The 21,689-nt window shown below is 40.4% G+C and overlaps 1 protein-coding gene across 5 annotated transcripts in view; it reads right to left on the reverse strand.

Annotated features, from left to right (window-relative positions):
• Positions 1-21,689, reverse strand: part of LRRFIP1 (LRR binding FLII interacting protein 1) — a 156,391-nt gene that overhangs the window by 13,449 nt on the left and 121,253 nt on the right. For 4 of the 5 annotated variants that reach the window (XM_081312984.1, XM_081312983.1, XM_081312982.1 and 1 more), the window contains exons 5-6: positions 18,673-18,843; positions 18,159-18,251 (exon numbers count right to left, since the gene is read on the reverse strand). In XM_081312984.1, coding sequence (XP_081169110.1) covers positions 18,159-18,251; positions 18,673-18,843 — 264 coding nt within the window. Of the gene's footprint in view, positions 1-11,692; positions 11,786-18,158; positions 18,252-18,672; positions 18,844-21,689 lie in introns of all 5 variants that reach the window. The other variant, XM_081312980.1, reaches the window with a different exon arrangement.

Below are 21,689 nucleotides of genomic sequence, written 5' to 3' on the forward strand. Positions count from 1 at the left end.
AGTGAATTTGCAGAATTCATACAGAGTTGACACAAGCATTCTGTCATGGTTGCCATTTTACTAGCCAACCATCATAAGTTGACAGCCTGAAATTAGCAAAGGGGGGAGGAAAGAGAGGATTGGAAAGTAGAGAGGAAATGGAGGAAGGGATGGAAACCAAGCCCTGGGGGCCTGAGAAACACCAGCCAGATGAAGGTCAACCATCAGAATGCAGAGTTGGAAAGCCCACGAACTGAAGGTTCATTACTCAAACAATATGTGAGCACCCAATTGGACATTAAATGATTCCATGGCAATAGCCAGGAAAAGGGAAAGTTAATTATATACTTTGTGCACAAAAATGCCAGATCCAGACTTCCTGTTTGGCAGCTGTCGGGACAACTGGGAAAAGCTGGTGCTCGGTTTTCCAGCTTGTTTTTTCTTCGTCTAGCAACCCTTAAAGGACCACTTGAGGACCACTCGGAGGCTCCAACTGGTACAGAATGCAGCCGCGAGAGTTGTGTTGGGAGTCTCCCGATACTCCCATGTTACACCTCTACTCCGTGAGCTGCATTTGCTCCCAGTTGTCCTCCGGGTAAGATTCAAGGTGCTGGTAATGGTTTTCAAAGCCCTACATGGCATGGGTCCGGAGTACCTTAGGAATCACCTGCTGCCAGTGTCAACTTCCCTCCGTCCAGTGCGCTCCCACAGAGAGGGCCTCCTAAGGGTTCCGCCGTTCGGAGAATGCCATCTGGTGGCTCCCAGAGGGAGGGCGTTCTCTGTGGGCGCGCCTGACCTATGGAACCGTTTACCGGTTGAGCTCCGGATGGCTCCCGACCTTCGCTCCTTCCAATGCGACCTAAAAACCTATCTGTTTGAGCAATCCGGTCTGGTCTGACGGGTTCTGTTGTAATTATTGTTTTAAGGTAACTTATCTTCTACATTAATGTTTTCAATATCTGTATTTGTGCATTTGATATTTATGTCACTGTTCACCGCCTGAGTCCTTAGGGAGAAGGGCGGTATACAAATCAAATCAAATCAAATCAAATCAAATCAAATCAAATCAAATCAAATCAAATCAAATCAAATCAATCAATCAATCAATCAATCAATCAATAAATGGTCAGAAAGTTGCCTTGGAGGGGCAATGAAGGAGGAGAGATACTTCAGGAGCTCAGATCAGGGGGCACTTGATCAGAGCAGACTGTAGAACCCTCTGAAAAAATGAAGAAAAAGGCTGCCGGGAGAGCCACAGCAGCACTAGTCATCTCCAACAGGAAGAGAAGTAATGCAAAACAGCTGATTCTCAACTGCGTGCTGAAACTAGGTGAGCCAGAATTTTTCTTTCCTTCTCCTTGAGGATTATAAATGTTGTGCCCCTGATGAGAAAGGTCTGAAAAGTAAAGACCCCCAGAAGGATTAAAGTTAAAAGCGGCAAGCAATTACAAAGAAGGGGAAATACTCTTTGTTAAGAATATCGGACAATGATAAATAAGCCAAGAAGGACATCTAGTGACAAAAGAAGAAAAAAAGTTCTGATATATAGGGAGAACTGGAAAAATTGTTGATTAAAGTGACCTTGACAAAGGACAGCTGCAAAGGACAAAACTGCCTTGTTGTGAGATTGTGAGGGAAAAGACTCTTCAAAGTTACTTTTATTGAACTTGGCTAAATCTAAACAGATGTTGTTTTGGCTTTAGACTGTAAGCTGTAAAATGACTTCATCGAATATTACCAAACTTATGAAGAAAACCTCTTCTCCACCCTCAGTAGGACAATCCAGTCCAACAACACAGGGATCTATTGAAGCAATGTTGCAATAGGAAAAAATAAGCACTGCTCAAAGCGAAACACAGACTGCATTAAAATTGCTTCAAGAAATGATGTTACATAATCAAGAGGCATTGGAAAGAAATCATCTGGAAATACAGGGAAATCATAAAGAAATACAAAGTAAACCTGAGAAAGTAAGTGAAGAAATCTTGGATATAAAAGGAAAATTTGAAGCTCAAAATCAAATGATAATTAAAAATCAACAGAAAATACACAAAATTGAAGAAAAAAAGATGAGAACGATAAAAAGATAGAAATGTTATTACAAGAAAATGAAAAATTAGAGAACACAATTAAGATATTAGAGATGGAAAAAGCGGAACATTATTTAAGATTTCAAAATATTCATGAGGATAGAGAAGAAAACATAGCAGAGGTGATTATTGACATCTGCAGAAGGCTTTAAAGGCAGACTGAGGAGAAATCCAGCTAGAGATCGATGAAATATTTCACATCAATTCAAGCTATGCAAGAAGAAACAAATTGCCAAGAGAAGTACATGTATGGTTTACAAAGAAGACAACAAGAGATGAAGTACTACGGAAAGTTAGAGATGAGCCAATACAATACAAAAATAAAGAAATTGTAGTTTTAAAGCAGATACCTAAGAGAGTAAGAGATACCCAAAGACATTACCACTTTCTGACTACGAAGCTGATTAGCAGTGGTATAAACTTTAGATGGCTGATGCCGGATAATAAACTGGAATAATACAAGATATCGATTGGACTCAATCTGGAAGGCGGAAGATTTTGAAGTAAGGAATAGGGCAATTTTAGATGAAGGACTAAAACAAAGGCAAGGGGAGAGTGAGGAGCAGAAGCAAACAGAAGAGAGGACTCAAGGAGCAACTGCAGAAACAGGAGAACAGAAAGAGAAAGACAACCAAAAGGGTGAGAATGAAGGACCTGCCAGAGAACAAAGGACTACTAGATCTACTAGACCTAAATATAAATAAATGGAAATGGAGAAAGAAAATGGAATCTTCTCAGTAAACATAAATGGACTAAATTCCCCAATTAAAAGAAACAAGATATTTAGGAAGCTACATAAATTGAATTTAGATATAATCTGTTTGCAAGAAACACATATAAAAGAACAACATCATAAATTATTGGAATATCCAAAAATTGGGAAACTTTATTATGCATCAGCACAACAGAAAAAAAGAGGTGTTGCTATATATTAAAGAGACAATAGATTCTAAAATGGTATATTCAGATAAAGAAGGAAGAATTTTAATGGTAGAAATTTATCTGCATCAAAAGCAAATATTATTAGTGGTAATTTATGCACCAAACAACAATCAAGAAAAAATTTACAAAAACTTACATAGAAAAATAATAGAAATGGAGTACCAAAACATTTCCTTACTAGGAGACTTCAATGCAAAAATTGATTATAAAAGTAACAAAACAGGAAAAAGTGGAAGAAGAAGGTTACCTAAGGCATTTTTTGATATGGTGGAGGAAATTGGAATTCAAGACATCTGGAGGGAAGTTAATCCACAAAAATTGCAATATACTTTCTATTCAAATAGTCAAAAATCTTGGTCAAGGATTGATATGATTTGGATGACTGCTGACGTGAGAATGAATGTACAGGACATTGAAATAGAAACAGGCACATGGGCAGATCATAATCCTTTGAAAATGACCTGGAAAGGAACACAAAAAGGCCAAGATGGACTTTAAATCATTTCATATTAAAAGAAAAAGAATTCATAGAGTTAGCAAAAAAAGAAATGGAATTCTTCAAAGAAAATAAAAAAGAAGACACAAGAGTACAAAATGTATGGGATACACTAAAGTGTACTTTAGAGGCATAGCTATAACATATATGGCAAGGAAAAATAAACAGAGAAAACAGCAATATGTATTATTAAAAGAAGAATTTGGAAAGTTAGAATTGCAAAATATCCACAAAAAAGACTTTGAAAAGAGAAATGGACATAATAAAACAAATTAAATCTGTTACTTTAATAATGGTGGAAAGATTGAAGAAATATTTAGTTGAATTTATACCTATCAGCCTGACCTCAATACCTGGGAAGATTCTGGAAAAGATAATCAAACAACAAATCAGTGAACACCTTGATGCGAACAAAGTTATCACTAAAAGCCAACATGGGTTTGTCAAAAACAGATCATGCCAGACAAACCTTATTGCATTCTTTGACCAAGTGACAAAACTAGTGGACCAGAGGAATGCTGTACATATAATTTACTTGGATTTCAGTAAGGCATTTGATAAAGTAGATCACAACCTACTACTTGATAAGATAGAAATATGTGGGTTAGATAGCATCACCACCAGATGGATTCGTAGCTGGTTGACAGGCCGTACTCAGCGTGTGGTCCTCAATGGAACCGCATCTACATGGAAGGAAGTGTGTAGTGGGGTGCCCCAGGGCTCTGTTCTGGGCCCAGTGCTCTTCAACATCTTCATCAACGATTTGGATGAGGGGATAAATGGGGAACTCATCAAATTGCAGATGACACCAAGCTGGCAGGAATAGCCAATACTCCAGAAGATAGTCTTAAGATACAGGAGGATTTGGACACACTCGAACACTGGGCACTATCTAACAAAATGAAATTCAATTGTGAAAAAAGTAAGGTTCTGCATTTAGGCAAGAAAAATCAAACGCACAGGTATAGTATAGGTGGTACCTTGCTCGATAGTAGTAACTGTGAGAGAGATCTTGGAGTCCTAGTGGACAATCACTTAAATATGAGCCAGCAGTGTGCTGCAGCTGCCAAAAAAGCCAACACAGTGCTAGGCTGCATTAACAGAGGGATAGAATCAAGATCACGTGAAGTACTAATACCACTTTACAATACCTTGGTAAGGCCACACCTGGAATACTGCATCCAATTTTGGTCACCACGATGTAAAAAAGATGTCGAGACTCTAGAAAGTGTACAGAGAAGAGCAACAAAGATGATTGGGGGACTGGAGGCTAAAACATATAGGGAACAGTTGCTGGAATTGGGTATGTGTAGTTTAATGAAGAGAAGGGTGAGGGGTGACATGATAGCAGTGTTCCAATATCTCAGGGGCTGCCACAAAGAAGAGGGAGCCAAGCTATTCTCCAAAGCACCTGAAAGCAGGACAAGAAGCAATGGATGGAAACTAGTCAAGGAGAGAAGCAACCTAGAACTAAGGAGAAACTTCCTGACAGTTAGAACAACTAACCAGTGGAACAACCTGCCTCCAGAAGTGTTGAATGCTCCAACACTGGAAGTTTTTAAGAAGAGACTGGCCAGCCATTTGTCTGAAATGGTATAGGGTTTCCTGCCTTGGCGGGGGGCTGGACTAGATGACCTCCAAGGTCCCTTCCAACTTCTTCTTCTTCTTCTTCTTCTTCTTCTTCTTATTATTATTATTATTATTATTATTATTATCCATATCAAAATGGCTTTTTATCAAAGAGACAAATTAAAAATAATCTAAGAATGATAATAGATGTATTAGAATATTATGAGCTACATCCAGGGAAACAAATGGCGCTAATATTCTTAGATATGCAAAAGGCATTTGATAATCTTTCACGGCAATTTATGATTCACAAACTACAAATAACGGACTTTGGACAGAATTTTATAAATATGGTAAAAACAGTATATAACAAAAAACAGCCAAAGTGATTGTGAATGGAGACTGTACTGAGAGCTCTGAGATAAGAAAAGGCACAAGGCAAGGATGCCCATTATCCCCTCTGTTATTCATTGTCATTTTGGAAGTCTTAAATCGAAATATCAGACAAGATACAGAAATTAAAGGGTTGGGGATAAAGGGTGAAACATATAAATTTGCTGATGATTTAGTATTTATTTTGGAAGAGCCCCTGGAGATGATTCCCAAATTGTTGGGAAAGATAGAACAGTATGAAGAAATAGCAGGATTAAAAATAAATAAAGAAAAAACTAAGATAATAGTTAAGAATCTCACAGATAAGCAAAAAAGCCGATTGTCAGAATCAATAGAGGTACAGATAGTGAAAAAGGTTAAATATTTGGGTATATATTTATCAGCGAAATGCTCAACAATAAAAGAAGACAATTATATAAGGCTATTGAAACAAATAAAGCTAGATTTGGAAAAGTGGAAGAACTTACAATTGTCACTATTAGGAAGAATTGCTACAGTTAATTGCCTAAGATCTTATTTTTATTTCAAACAATCCCGATAAAACTTGAGAAAAAATTCTTCCAAGAGTTAAATTCATTAATTTTGAAGTTTGTTTGGCAAGGAAAAAAAGCTAGAATAAAGATGAAAACATTGCAAGATGCTAAGGAAAATGGAGGTTTTGGACTACCCAAGTGGGTTTTGTATTATCAAGCATCTGTATTAACATGGGTGAAAGAATGGATAACTCTTAGGAATAAAAGATTGTTATATTTGGAGGGACATGACTTACAATTGGGGTGGCATGCATTTTTGTGGTACGGGAAAAACAAAATTCATAAGTATTTCCAAAATCACTATATTAGAAATGCTTTGATAACAGTATGGGGAAAAATCAAAACTAAAATATATGTAAAAATTCCAAGGTGGTTATCAACGATGGAAGCTTTTTCACATCCAAATTTGGTAGATTTTGAAAAAATTTGGGCATATAGAGATATTTTAAATACTGATGTGATATTAAAATCGAAACAAGAGCTGGGAAATCAGGGCATCAACATGTCATGGTGGGTACAGTTACAAATACAAAATAGATACAAAAAAGATGTGAAACTGTATGAATTTTATTAAGAACAAGCTGTATTTGATAAGATATTGTTAACCTCTGATGAGAAACTAATTAAGAAAATGTATAACTTTTTGTTAATTTTGGAGATGGAAAGTAAACAAACTAAAGAGACAATGACAAGGTGGGTGAAAAACTTTGGTTATAAAATAGAATTAGTAAAATGGCAAAAATTATGGGAGAGAAATTATAAACTGACAATGTCAACTGTGTATAAAGAAAATTTATATAAAATGTTCTATAGATGGCACTTGCCACCAGCAAGATTAGCAAAAATCTTGTCAGATATATGTCAGATAGATGTTGGAAATGTAAACATAATTCAGGCATGTGCTATCATATCTGGTGGACATGTGATAAAGTAAAGGCTTATTGGAAAAAAATACATGCTTGGTTAGAAAAAATATTCGGAGAACATGTAGTATTTAATCCGAAATTTTTTGTATTAGGTATAACACCAGAAAAGATTAATAAGCAAAGTTTATATTTGGTTCTACATATTACAACGGCAGCAAGAATAATCTTTGTGCAATACTGGAAAAATGAAGGAATACCACCAGAGGAAGAAGTAATTAAAAAAAATACTGGAATGCGCTGAGATGGACAGACTGACTATGAGATTAAAAGATAAAGAAGAAACAGAATACTACCAAAGCTGGAAATTATTCTACAAATGGCTAGAGGAGAGAACCAAAGAGGAGGATTTGATTATGTATTAGCACCTTTGAACCCAGACCACACGCTGGTTGAAAAATTAACATATGTATGTAAAGAAAAAAGATTTAATAAAAAGCTTATATATGAAGAAAAAAATATTATTATTATTATTAATTTTATTTGTATACCGCCCTTCTCCCGAAGGACTCAGGGTGGTGAACAGGGCAATACATGATTAAAAAGACAGAATACAAAAATTAAAAAAGATTAAACAAAGTGCCCAGGACTCTTAAATAAGTTAAAACACATTTAAAAGTAATAAAAACCCAATCCCATCCCATCAGGCCAGGCCAGCTTGTTCAAAGAGATACATCTTTAGATCGCGCCAGAAGGAGCGAAGGTCGGGCGCCATCCGGAGCTCAACCGGAAGACGGTTCCATAAATCTGGCGCGCCCACAGAGAACGCCCTCCACCTGGGGGCCACCAGTCGGCATTCTTTGACCAGTGGCACCCTGACGAGACCCTCTCTGTGGGAGCATATTGGGCGGAGGGAAGTTGATGCCGGCCGCAGGTGCTCCCCAAGGTATTCCGGACCCATGCCATGTAGGGCTTTGTAGGTCAATACCAGCACCTTGAACCTCACCCGGAAGACAACTGGGAGCCAATGCAGCTCACGGAGCAGAAATGTAACATGGGAGTATCGGGAGACTCCCAACACAACTCTCGTGGCTGCATTCTGTATCAGTTGGAGCCTCTGAGTGGTTTTCAAGGGCAGCCCCATGTAGAGAGCGTTGCAGTAGTCTAAACGAGAGGTCACGAGCACATGAGTGACCATACGCAGGGCATCCCGGTCTAGATAGGGCCACAACTGGCGCACCAGGCGAACCTGGGCGAAGGCCCCCCTAGTCACAGCCACTATGTGATCTTCCAAAGTAAGCCGTGAATCTAGGAGGACTCCCAAGTTGCGAGCCCTATCTACGGGGGGTAATAGCTCACCCACCATAGAAAAAGATGGGATATTCTGAATATCCCGGGATGCCGGTATGCACAGCCACTCAGTCTTGTCGGGGTTGAGTTGAAGTCTGTTCCTCCCCATCCAGACCCAAACCGCTTCCAGGCAACGGGACATCACGTCGAGGGCATCACTGGGGTGGTTTGGGGTCGAAATAAAAAGCTGGGTATCATCAGCGTACTGATGATACCCAACTCCAAAACCACGAATGATGTCACCCAGCTGTTTCATGTAGATGTTGAACAGGAGAGGCGAGAGGACCGACCCCTGAGGAACTCCACAAGCGAGAGGCCTCGAGGTCGACCTCTGCCCCCCTGCCAACACCAACTGCGAACGCCCCAGGAGATAGGAGGAGAACCACTGAGAGACTGTGCCTCCCACTCCCAATCCCCTGAGACGCCGCAGCAGTCTCTCAACACATGAATATCCACTGGGAAGCCGATTCAAAGAACTGGTGTGGCCACAGAAAAGCAGTGCAGCCAAACCGTTGCCCCACTCCCTAAAGAGGGAAACCACTTAGCATTTATTTTTTTACTCCTGGCAAGTGCAATTTGGTTAGAAGTGGTTTGCCCTTGGCTGCTTCCTAGGGCTGAGAGAGAGTGGTTGGTCCAAGATCACCCAGCTGGCTTTGTGCCTAAGGTGGGACTAAAATTTACCATATTCTGGTTTCTAGTCTGATGCCTTAACCAACTACACCAAACTAGCTCCTAAATAAATTTGGCCAACCCAGTTATATTGTTACCCCAGATGAGGTGGACAGGACCATGAGGAGACTGAGTTCCACCATGTGTTTATTGGACCCGTGCCCCTCCTGGCTAGTGTATTCAGCTCAGGAGGAGACACGAGGCTGATTCCAGGCAGTAATAACTGCTTCTTTGAGAGAGGGTACCTTCCCTACTGCCTTGAAAGAGGCAGTGGTGAGGCCCCTTCTCAAGAAGCCTGCTCTGGACCCGGCTATTTTGAATAACTATCGTCCGGTCTCCAACCTTCGCTTTTTAGCGAAGGTTGTTGAGAGCGTGGTGGCGCATCAGCTCCCTTTGTTCCTGGAGGAAACTGATTACCTAGACCCGTACCAATTGGGCTTTAGGCCCGGGTACAGCACGGAGACGGCATTGGTTGCACTGGTGAATGATCTCTGGTGGGCTCGGGACGGGTTGTTCCTCTGTCCTGGTCCTATTAGATCTCTCAGCGGCTTTTGATACAATACTGGAAAATCGACCATGGTATCCTACTGTGGCGTCTCAGAGGGTTGGGTGGGGGGCACTGTTTTACAGTGGTTCTCCTCCTACCTTCTGAGCAGTTCGCAGTCGGTGTTGACGGGAGGGCAGAGATCCGCCCCGAGGCCTCTTGTTTGTGGAGTCCCTCAGGGGTTGGTTCTCTCTCCCCTCTTGTTCAACATCTATATGAAGCCACTGGGTGAGATCATTCGTGGTTTCGGGGAGGGGTATCATCAGTACGCTGATGATACCCAGCTTTTTCTTTCCACCCCGAACCAACCCAGTGATGCCCTCGACGTGATGTCCCGTTGCCTGGAGGCGGTCCGGGTTTGGATGGGGAGGAACAGGCTTCGACTCAATCCCGCCAAGACTGAGTGGCTGTACATACCGGCATCTCAGGAGAACCAGTTCTGTGTTACCCCCCGTTGATAGGGCTCGCAACTTGGGCGTCCTCCTGGATTCACGGCTCAGTTTAGAAGACCACATAGGTGCTGTGACCAGGGGGGCTTTTGCCCAGGTTCGCCTGGTGCGCCAGTTGCGGCCCTATCTGGACCGAGATGCCCTACGGACAGTCACTCATGCGCTCGTGACCTCTCGGTTAGACTACTGCAATGCTCTCTACATGGGGCTGCCCTTGGGGACCACTTGGAGGCCTCAACTGGTGCAGAATGCAGCTGCGCGAGTTGTGATGGGAGTCTCCCGATACTCCCGTGTAACGCCTCTTCTCCGCGAGCTGCATTGGCTTCCAGTTGCCCTCCGGGTGAGATTCAAGGTGCTGGTGATAAAGCCCTACATGGCATGGGTCTGGATTATCTTAGGGAGCACCTGCTGCCAGCATCAACTTCCCATCGTCCTGTGCGCTCCCATAGAGAGGCCCTCCTTAGGGTGCCGCCGGTTAGGGAGTGCCGGCGGGTGACCCCCAGAGGGAGGGCATTCTCTGTGGGCGCGCCTGCCCTTTGGAATGATTTACCTGTGGAACTCCGGACTGCCCCCGATCTGCATTCATTTCGCCGGGACCTGAAAACCTGGCTTTTCGATTTATCAGGCCTGGACTGAAGGGGTTTTAGATTTTTAAATATTGTTTTAATTGTTGGGCTTAATTACCGTATTTTTCGGACCATAAGATGCACCGGACCATAAGTTTTTAGAGCAGGAAAACAAGAAAAAAAATTCTTTCTCCTTCTCTCTCTCTCCTTCTCTCTTTCTCTCCCTCCCTCTCCCATTGTCCCTTCCTTCCTTCCCTCCCTCTTTGTCCTTCCCTCTCTGCATTAGAGCAGTACCCGCGGAGGCAGCCTTGCAGCACGGCTTTCTCTTGCAGAAAGCAAGCTGAAACGGAGTGAGGGAGATTGCCAGAAATGCGAATCGGCCGATCTCGTGCTCCTGCAAACTCCCTCGCTCGGTTTCAGCTTCCCTTGCTACAAGAGAAAGCAAGCTGAAACGAGGCAGATTGCAGCAGTGCGAGATCAGCCGATTCGCATTCCAGGCAATCTCCTCACTTCGTTTCAGCCTGCTTTCTCTTGTAGCAAGGGAAGCTGAAACCGAGCGAGGGAGAGTGCAGGAGCGTGAGATCGGCGTTTCTCAGCACGTGCCGATTTGTGCTCCACTTGCAGAGGTTGGGGCTGGCCATACGGATCACCTTCGGACCATAAGATGCACCCTCATTTTCCCCCCCACTTTTGGGGAAAAAAAGTGTGTCTTATGGTCCGAAAAATACGGTAGTTGAAAACTTGGAAGGACTTGACAGTTAAGAGCCTTGGTGGAGCTAATGCCTCCTTAAGTGGAGCTAATGCCTCCTTAAGTAACACCAGCTGCCTGCAATTAGTGCAGGTTCGCATCCCACCAGGCTCAAGGTTGACTCAGCCTTCCATCCTTCGAGGTAGGTAAAATGAGGACCCAGATTGTTGGGGGCAATAAGCTGACTTTGTAATAATGCCGCTTGGTGTGTGTGTGAAAGCCCTAATAAGCAGGCATATACATAGAATGAAGGCTACTGCTAAGCTTGTAAGCCACCCTGAGTCTTCAGAGAAGGGCGGGATATAAATGGGATTAAAAAAAAAGTTCATTTTGAGTAAAAAATATAGGCTGTAACCTAAATATCCTGCAAGCCTGATGTTCTGTAGTAGTCCAATAAATTCTTCTGATCCTGACCCATTTTATTTCAGAATTTATAACTTTTTTCTCTTAAAAGAGAACATTGAAAATTTGAAAAAAATAACAATGTTACAAAAATCCTACCTCTATCTTTTTTTCTTTCCATTCTATTGTCTCTTGAAGATCAGTTATTTCCTTGACAAAACTCTCTTGTTTTTGTTGCAGTTGTTGGATTTCCTGAGATGCAAGATAAAATAAGAAGATAGAAAGCATAGAAGATAGCTAATGAGGAGGTGAACATTCAAAGATGCAACATTCACAAAAGAACAATTAAATAAAAGGATGCATGAAATAAGGCCAAATGTCTACCTATACATTCAAATGCATGGATTTACCGTATTTTTCGGACCATAAGATGCACTTTTTTTCCCCAAAAGTGGGGGGGAAAACGAGGGTGCATCTTATGGTCCGAAGGTGATCCGTATGGCCAGCCCCAACCTCTGCAAGTGGAGCACGAATCGGCACGTGCTGAGAAACACCGATCTCACACTCCTGCACTCTCCCTCGCTCGGTTTCAGCTTCCCTTGCTACAAGAGAAAGCAGGCTGAAACGGAGTGAGGAGATTGCCAGGAATGCGAATCGGCTGATCTCGCGCTGCTGCAATCTGCCTCATTTCAGCTTGCTTTCTCTTGTAGCAAGGGAAACTGAAACTGAGCGAGGGAGTTTGCAGGAGTGCGAGATCGGCCAATTCGCATTTCTGGCAATCTCCCTCACTCCGTTTCAGCTTGCTTTCTGCAAGAGAAAGCCGTGCTGCAGGGCCGCCTCCGCGGGTACTGCTCTAATGCAGAGAGGGAAGGACAAAGAGGGAGGGAAGGAAGGAAGGAAGGAAGGAAGGAAGGAAGGAAGGAAGGGAGGGAGGGAGGGAGGGACAATGGGAGAGGGAGGGAGAGAAAGAGAGAGGGAGAGAGAGAGAGAGAAGGAGAAAGAATTTTTTTTCTTGTTTTCCTGCTCTAAAAACTGGGTGCGTCTTATGGTCCAAAAAATACGGTACATTGAAATTCAAAATATTTCAAGATAATATACAATCTACAGATTTTCCAATTTCCCAATGCAAATACTACACTATCCTCAACAGATGGCCCAAAACAATACATTAGTGATAAAACAAATATAACAGTGATAAAATAATTAAATAATTATGACATTATTAATTAAATAATTAAATTACCTATTGAAGAGCTCTTTCTCTTTGGAACATGTTTTGTCATGGAACATATCTGAACAATTCTATCCCTCTTCCATATGACAACCCTTCACATAATGTGAACACAGCTACATATCTCTCGTAACTCTTCTCTTTTTGGGCTAAATGTACCCAAGATCTCAAACAATTCCCCATAAACTTTTTTTTTGTCTTGACTTCTTGCTTTTTCTCCTTTGAATATGTACTAGTTTGTTAATATCCATCAAAAATGCTGTGACTTAAACAGGACACAATATTCTGAGAAATTAATACACAGTAGAGACTAATCTAAGAAGAAACAGGGGGCTCCACCAGGAACAAATTATTTTAGCATTGTGCTTTAACTACACAACAAAGATAAAACAATTTTCAAGATATCGTAGAGCAGCAAAGAAATTGGAATATACAGTCAAATTAGTAATCATTGAATTAGTTGCGTTTATGAAATGAACCACACAATCTATTCATCAAGAGATGACCTTGCTGAAAAGTCTGGACCTGAGTCTTGTGTTCAGTTCTGGACCCCACTGTTTAAAAAGAAATCAGAGGAGTTAGAAAAGACGCAAACATGATTAGAGGACTAGTAAATAAATTGTATGAAGAAAGTTTAAAGACACCAGGTGTGTTTAACCTTGAAAGGCCAATAGAGGGCATGTGAGAGCATTTCTCAAATATCTACAAGGATATCACCCAGAAGAAATGTAGATTTGCTTTTTATTGCTAAAGAATAATGTAAAAATAAAAGTTACATGAAGAGAGTCTCTGACTGAATGTTAGGGGGGGAAAATCCACACACAACGACATTTCAGTTGTGGAACCAATTATCTAGAAAAGTAGTGGTTTCAATTTCAATTATAAATTTGAATAAAGTACCATTGGCTGAAATATTTTACTGCTGTGATTCTGGAGAGTTGGAAACTATGGAACATGTTCATCTTATTGTTCCTTTATAGACACCTGAATCAGATTCAATCTAACCTTTGATTAATAGATATCCTGATTGTTCAGATTCAGTCTATACCCAGATGCTGCTCACAGGCAAACTGCCTTTTGTTTCACCACATGTAGCTAGGTTTTATGCAGGAGCACGGAGGATCCCTCAGACCTTGATGGGCCAATTTTCTTAGCCGAATGCATTTTGTTGTTGTTGTTGTTAGTTTGCGAAGTCATGTCCGACCCATTGCGACCCCATGGACAACATTCCTCCAGGCCTTCCTGTCCTCTACCATCTTCTGGAATCCATTTAGGCTCACGCCTACTGCTTCAGTGACTTCATCCAGCCACCTCATTCTCTGTCATCCCGTTCTTCTCTTGCCCTCAATCTTTCCCAGCATTAGGCTCTTCTCCAGTGAGTCCTTCCTTCTCATTAGGTGGCCAAAGTATTTGAGTTTCAACTTCAGGATCTGGCCTTCTAATGAGCAGTCAGGGTTGATCTCCTCTAGGACTGACTGGTTTGATCACCTTGCAGTCCAAGGGACTTGTAGGAGTCTTCTCCAGCACCATAGTTTAAAGGCCTCAATTCCTTGGTGCTCAGCCTTTCTAATGGTCCAACTTTCACAGCTATACATTGCAATTGGAAAGACCATAGCCTCGACTATAAGCACTTTTGTTGGCAGGGTGATGTCTCTGCCTTTTAGTGTGCTGTCTAGATTTGCCATGGCTTTCCTCCCCAGAAGCAAGCATCTTTTAATTTCTTGGCTACAGTCCCCGTCTGCGGTGATCTTGGAGCCCAGGAAAATAAAATCTGTCACTACCTCCATTTCTTCCCCATCTATTTGCCAGGAATTGAGAGGGCCAGATGCCATGATCTTGGTTTTCTTAATGTTTAGTTTCAACCCAACTTTTGCACTCTCCTTCTTCACTCGCAACAAGAGGTTCTTTAGTTCCTCTTCACTTTCTGCCATTAAAGTGGTATCATCTGCATATCTTAGATTGTTGATATTTCTCCCGGCAATCTTAATTCCAACTTTTGATTCATCTAGCCCTGTCTTTCTCATGATGTGCTCTGCATATAAGTTAAACAGGCAGGGTGAAAGTATACAGCCTTGCTGGACTCCTTTCCCAATTTTGAACCAATGTGTGGTTCCGTGTCCAGTTCTCACTGTTGCTTCTTGACCTGCATATAGGTTTCTCTGGAGACAAATAAGATGGTCTGGTACTCCCATCTCTTTAAGAACTTGCCACAGTTTTTTGTGATCCACACAATCAAAGGCTTTAGCATGTCAATGAAGCAGAAGTAGATGTTTTTCTGGAATTCCCTAGCTTTCTCCATGATCCAGCGTATGTTGGCAATTTGATCTCTAGTTCCTCTGCCTCTTCAAAATCCTGCCTGTACTTCTGGTAGTTCTCGATCCACATACTGCTGTAGTCTAACCTGTAGGATTTTAAGCATAACTTTACTATCATGTGAAATGAGTGCAATGGTGCGATAGTTTGAACGTTCTGCCTTTCTTTGGAACTGGAATGTAAACTGATCTTTTCCAATCCTGTGGCCACTGTTGAGTTTTCCAAATTTGCTGGCAAATTGAGTGTAGCACTTTTACTGCATCGTCTTTTAAGATTTTGAATAGCTTAGCTGGGATACTGTCACCTCCACTAGCTTTGTTGTTGCTCAGCTTTCCTAAGGCCCATTTCACTTCACATTCTAGGATGTCTGGCTCGAGGTCAGTGACCAACTCATCGTGGTTATCAGGGACATTACGTTCGTTCTTGTATATTTTTGTGTGTAATTTTGCCACCACTTCTTAATCTCTTCTGCCTCTGTTAGGTCCCTGCAATTTTGGTCCTTTATCATGCCCATTTTTGCATGAAACGTTCCCTTCATCTCTCCAATTTTCTTGAAGAGATCTCTAGTCCTCCCTATTCTATTGTTTTCTTCTATTTCTTTGCACTGTTCATTTTAAGAAGGCATTCTTATCTCTTCCAGCTATTCTCTGGAATTCTGCATTCAGTTGGGTGTATCTTTCTTTTTCTCCCTTGCCTTTTGCTTCCCTCCTGTCCTCAGCTATTTGCAAAGCTTCCTCAGACAGCCATTTTGCTTTCTTGCATTTCTTTTTCTTTGGGATGGTTTTAGTTGCTACTTCTTGTACAATGTTGCAAACCTCCGTCCATAGTTCTTCAGGCACTCTATCAGATTTAATTCCTTAAATCTATTTGTCACCTCTACTGTATATTTGTCAGGGATATGATTTAGTTCATACCTGAGTGGCCTAGTGCTTTTCCCTACTTTCTTCAATTTAAGCCTAAATTTTGCAACGAGAAGCTTGTGGTCTGAGCCACAGTCAGCTCCTGGTCTTGTTTTTACTGACTGTATAGAGCTTCTCCATCTTTGGCTGCAGAGCACATAGTCAATCTGATTTCTGTGTTGACCGTCTGGTGATGTCCATGTGTAGAGCCATCTCTTGGATTGTTGGAAAAGAGTGTTTGCTATGACCATCGTATTCTCTTGACAAAATTCTATCAGCCTGTGCCCTGCTTCATTTTGTTCTCCAAGGCCAACCTTGCCTGTTATTCCGGTTATCTTTTGGCTTCCTACTTTAGCATTCCAATCTCCCATGATAATAAGGACATCATTTTTTGGTGTTAGTTCTATAAGGTGCTGTAGGCCTTCATAGAACCGGTCAATTTCATCCTCTTCAGCACCGGTGGTTGGGGCATAGACTTGGACTACTGTGATATTGAATGGTTTGCCTTGGATTCGAACTGAGATCATTCTGTCATTTGGGGGATTGTATCCCAGTATTGCTTTTCCTACTCTTTCATTGAGTATGAAGGCTACTCCATTTCTTCTGAGGGATTCTTGCCCGCAGTAGTATACCTGATGGTCATCTGAATTAAATTCACCCATTCCTGTCCATTTTAGTTTGCTGATACCTAAGATGTCGATGTTCAGTCTTGTCATCTTGTCTGACCATGTCCAGCTTGCCTTGATTCATGGTTTTTACATTCCAGGTTCCTATGGAGAAAAAATCTTTACAGCATCGGACTTTCCTTTCACCACGATACATCCACAGCTGAGCGTCCTTTTGACTTTGGCCCAGTCACTTCATTCTTTCTGGCGCTACTAGTACTAGCCTTCTGCTCTTCCCTAGTAGCATACTGGACGCCTTCCGACTTGAGGGGCTCATCTTCCAGCGTCATATCTTTTGGTACTGTCCATGGGGTTTTCATGGTAAAGATACTGGAGTGGGTTGCCATTTCCTTCTCCAGTGGATCACGTTTTGTCAGAACTCTCTGCTATGACCTGTCCATCTTGAGTGACCCTACATAACATAGCTCATAGCTTCATTGAATTACACAAGACCCTTCACCATGACAAGACAGTAATCCATGAAGGGGGAATGCATTTTATATAACTGTAATGTTTTAAATTATAAACAATATCATTTTTGGAATTTTAGATATTATTATAAGTATAATTTTAATGTCTAGATTATAATTTAAAATAGGCGGCATCCTAGATCTCACTCATAGATGTTAGCTTGTTTTATATTTTAACTTTGTCTTCAACTTTATTTTGATATGTGTATGTATTGTGTAGCATTCTGTGTATTAGTCTATAATCATAAGAAATTGAAACTGAAAATTGTAATGGCTTCTCCTTTGCTTTACAAATTTAAATAGGCACAAAAGAGCTATTTGCCAGGAAATCTTTAGTTTGGCCTGCTCTGAGCAATCTATTGGATTTGATAATCCAAACTGCTCATCTAATTTTATAGCACTCTTTTTAGTAAGTGAAGCTATGAAGAAAATGATCTCTACTGATCAATTTACAGGAGGGACAAGTAATCTTTTTCACCTAGAGCCATTTTTCTAAATGCTACAATAGGACAATGAGTTCACTAGGTGGGAAGAGCCAATATCAGCCTACTATTGGTGCAGTTAGACAGAGTTTTGTCAGTCAGAACTAATGTGTTCACACAGACTCAGAGCATCCATTTTGATTTTTAAAGTACTAACAAAGTTGAAGAATATCACAAGAAAAAATCACTTTTGTCAATGAATTGTAATCATGTGGTCTCCTGACCTTCGCTCTTTCCGCCGTGACCTGAAAACTTACCTATTTGAACAAGCCGGCCTGGTCTGATGGGTTTGGGTTATTTTAATTGTAATTTAATTAACTTTTTATTGCAATTGAGCTATTCCATTTAATTCTCATTTTAATTTTTGTATATTATATTTTTATTGTATTTTATTGCCCTGTACACCGCCCTGAGTCCTTCGGGAGAAGGGCAGTATAGAAATTAAATTAAATAAATAAAATAAATAATATACTTGTTACTTGTGGGTTGTGAGCAAAATGTTACCAATGCTTATCTTCTGATGTAATGACAAAAGTCTGTTATTTATATTCAGTTGTGTACTTACAGCAAGCAGTTCTTCTTTTTGTTTCAGAACCTCTTTGAGTTCCATGAACTGGAATTGCAATATAGCATGAGCATGTTTTTCCCTCTCAAAATCCTACAAAATAAGCATTTTATAATTAGATATTACTGTGTTGCTCCTGTATTCTAAATGCTTTTAGTCAGGCTTGTATTTGCTTTATCCAATCTATATGCTAAGTCATGAATTTTTTAAGATTTTTATTCTAAGCCACACATGGATTTATGTCACTATATGTTCTAGCTTTTATGATGGCCTAGACATAACATTTTATGTAGTGCGGTCATACTCACAGGATTTATCTAGATAAACATATAAGGGAATGGAAATGAAACACCTTTATATTTAGTCAACAGTTCCATCAATATTACTAGGAATATAATATTCATTTAGGAAAAGAGTGTTTAAATGATTTCTGCCTAAAATCTAGACCTTTCATAGAGTGTTTTCTTCATCCATACAGCTGATAAAAATACTGTGAAGGCTTATTACTACTTACTTTGCTTTTCTCTTCAAATTGCCTCTTAGATTCTGCAAGCTGCTCTTCTAGTTCCAATAATGCATCCTGTAGGATTTCTACTTGGTACATAAAATTAGTTTTCTCATTATCCAATTGAGCATTTGAAACCATAGCCTTCTTATATTTTTCTTCAATTTCAGCCAAAGAGTCCTAAAGAAAAAGAAAAACTCAAAGAAATGTTTTCAATTTATTTATCAGACCCAAATGCTATAAAACGTTTTAGCCCATCTTCTTATTCTGAAAAGACATTGATCTAAACAATGCGGCCCTACTAATTCCTACAGTTAAGAAGATAGAAGTGTCTTTTCTTAAAGTTGATAAAAAGAGCTATTTTAGAATTTCACAATATTTATAGATGACATATCACAGGCAAACAGACAAATTCTTGTGAAGTATGCTATTTGTTTGAGTTTATCACAGAACTATCACATAGGGTATGTCACATGGTACATGGCATTAAGATGAAACTGCACTCAAAATGTTTCTGCATGATTTCTCACTTAATTAACTGAAACTAAATCAGCAGTTGTATACTCAAAAACTAATCATGCCAACTGAATTTCAAGGATATGTTAGCATATGTTAGAGCCTTGGTGGAGCAGTGGGCTAATGCCTCCTTAAGTAACACCAGCTGCCTGCAATTAGTGCAGGTTCGCATCCCACCAGGCTCAAGGTTGACTCAGCCTTCCATCCCTCCGAGGTAGGTAAAATGAGGACCCAAATTGTTGGGGGCAATTAAGCTGACTTTGTAATAATGCCGCTTGGGGTGTGTGTGAAAGCCCTAATAAGCAGACATATACATAGAATGAAGGCTACTGCTAAGCTTGTAAGCCGCCCTGAGTCTTCGGAGAAGGGCGGGATATAAATGGAATAAATAAAATAAAATAAAATTCATATTTCTAGAGGAAAAACAGTTCAAGATGTTTGGGAAACTCTGAAAAATAAAATAATAATGGTCCAAACAGAAATAATCCTACAGAGAAAGAAAAAACAAGCATGGTTGCACAAAGAGCTCTCTGAAAAATTGAGGGATAAAAAGGACAAGTATAAAAAAATAGAAAGAGGGGCACATAACTAAACAAAATGCCATCAGCAAACAGCCCAAATCTACAAATAATGGAGTCAGGAAAGCTAAGGCCTAGAATGAGGTAAGTGACAACAACAACAAAAAGAACAAGAAAGTCAAAGAAACAACAGGTCCACTAATGGGAGTAGATGGCAAGAAGATGACAGGCAGCAGGGAGTTAACAGAACTGCTTAAGTCCTTCTCTGCATCTGTCTTTATGCAAAAGGAAGAAATAGCCCAACCTACCAAAAGCAACACCAAGGGTAATAGAACAGGGATGCAAAATAGGCAAGGATTTGGTAAGACAACACCTATCCAACCTGCATGAGTACAAATCACTTGAACCCAATGGTTTATATCCCAGGTTTCTGGCACACGTGATGTCAGAACCAATGAATGTAATTCGTTCAAAGCACAGGGAAATTATGAGAAGACTGAAAAAGAGCTTTTGTGATTCCAATCTTCAAAAAGAAGAAGAAAATGGATCCAGGAAACTACTGTATAAGCCAATCAGTGGACATCAATATCTGGGAAAATACTGGAAAAGAAAATCAAGTGGTGGATCAGTGAGGACCTAGAAATGAATGAGTCAATTTATTTATTTATTTATTTATTATTGGGACTTATATGCCACCCTATCTCCTGAAGGACTCAGGGCGGCTAACAACAATAACATACAATAATACAGAAGTTAAAAGAAAATTAAATTAATGGCCCCTGTAGAATAAATTAAAATTAAAATAAGTTAAAAATTAAAGTTAAAAATTAAAAACATAATTAAAATCCCTGTCTATGAGTCAATTACTAAAAGCTAGCATGGGTTTTTTCAAACAGATCATGCAAGACAAACTTTATTGCTTTATTTGATAAAGTGACTAAATTAATGGTTAAAGAAATGTTCTGGACATAGTAGACTACAGTCTACCTCTAGATAGGATAGAACAGATAGAGAACACCACCACTAGATGGATTCAAAGTTGGTTGACCAACTGCACCCAGCATGTAGTCCTCAGTGGAACAATGTCTACATGGAAGGAAGCATGCAGTGAGGTACCACAAGGTTCTGTCTAGGTCACAGTGCTCTTCAGCATCTTCATAAATGATCTAGATGAGGGGAGAGAAGGGGAACTCATCAAATTTGCAAATGACATCAAGCTGGATAATGGCTAGAAGATAGACTTAAGATTCAGAAGAATCTTGACAGACTTGAGCATTAGGCCCTATCCAACAAGATTCAGATCAGTAATGAGAAAAATAATGTTCTGCACAGGCAGAAAAACCAAATGTACAGTATAGAGTTGGCAACATCTGGATCAACTAGTAGTACCTGTGAGACAGATCTAGGTGTCCTGGTGGACCACCATTTAAGTATAAATCAAGAGTGTGCTGCAGCTGTCAAAAAATTGCATCAACAGAGGAATAGTATCGAGATGATGAGAGGTGATAGTACTATTTTATACTGCACTATTTGAGGCCACACTTTGAATATTGCAGTCAGTTCTGGTCTCCACAGAGTTGCTGAGACCCTAGAAAGTGTGTAGAGAAGAGCAACAAATATGATAAGGGATCTGGAGGCTAAACCTAATGATGAACAGTTAAGGAAATTAGGTAAGTCTAGCTATCAAACAGAAAAATTAATGGTGACCTGATAGTTGTCTTCCTGTACTTGAGGGACTGTTACAGAGAAGAGAGGGGTCAACTTATTCTCCAAAACACCAGACAGCAGAACAAGAAGCAATAGGTGGAAGCTCATTAGGAAGAGATCCAACCTAAAACTAAAGAGAAATGTCCTGACAGTGAGAACAATTAATCAATGGAATAGCTTGCCACCCAAAGTTGTGAGTAATCCATTGCTGGAGGTTTTTAAGTACTGACTGGAGAACCACTTATTCAGGATTGTATAAGGTGTCCTGCCTTGAGCTGGGGTTGT

Source organism: Vipera berus (genome assembly GCF_964194415.1).
Source record: "Vipera berus genome assembly, chromosome: 1".
Lineage (NCBI taxonomy): Eukaryota > Metazoa > Chordata > Lepidosauria > Squamata > Viperidae > Vipera > Vipera berus.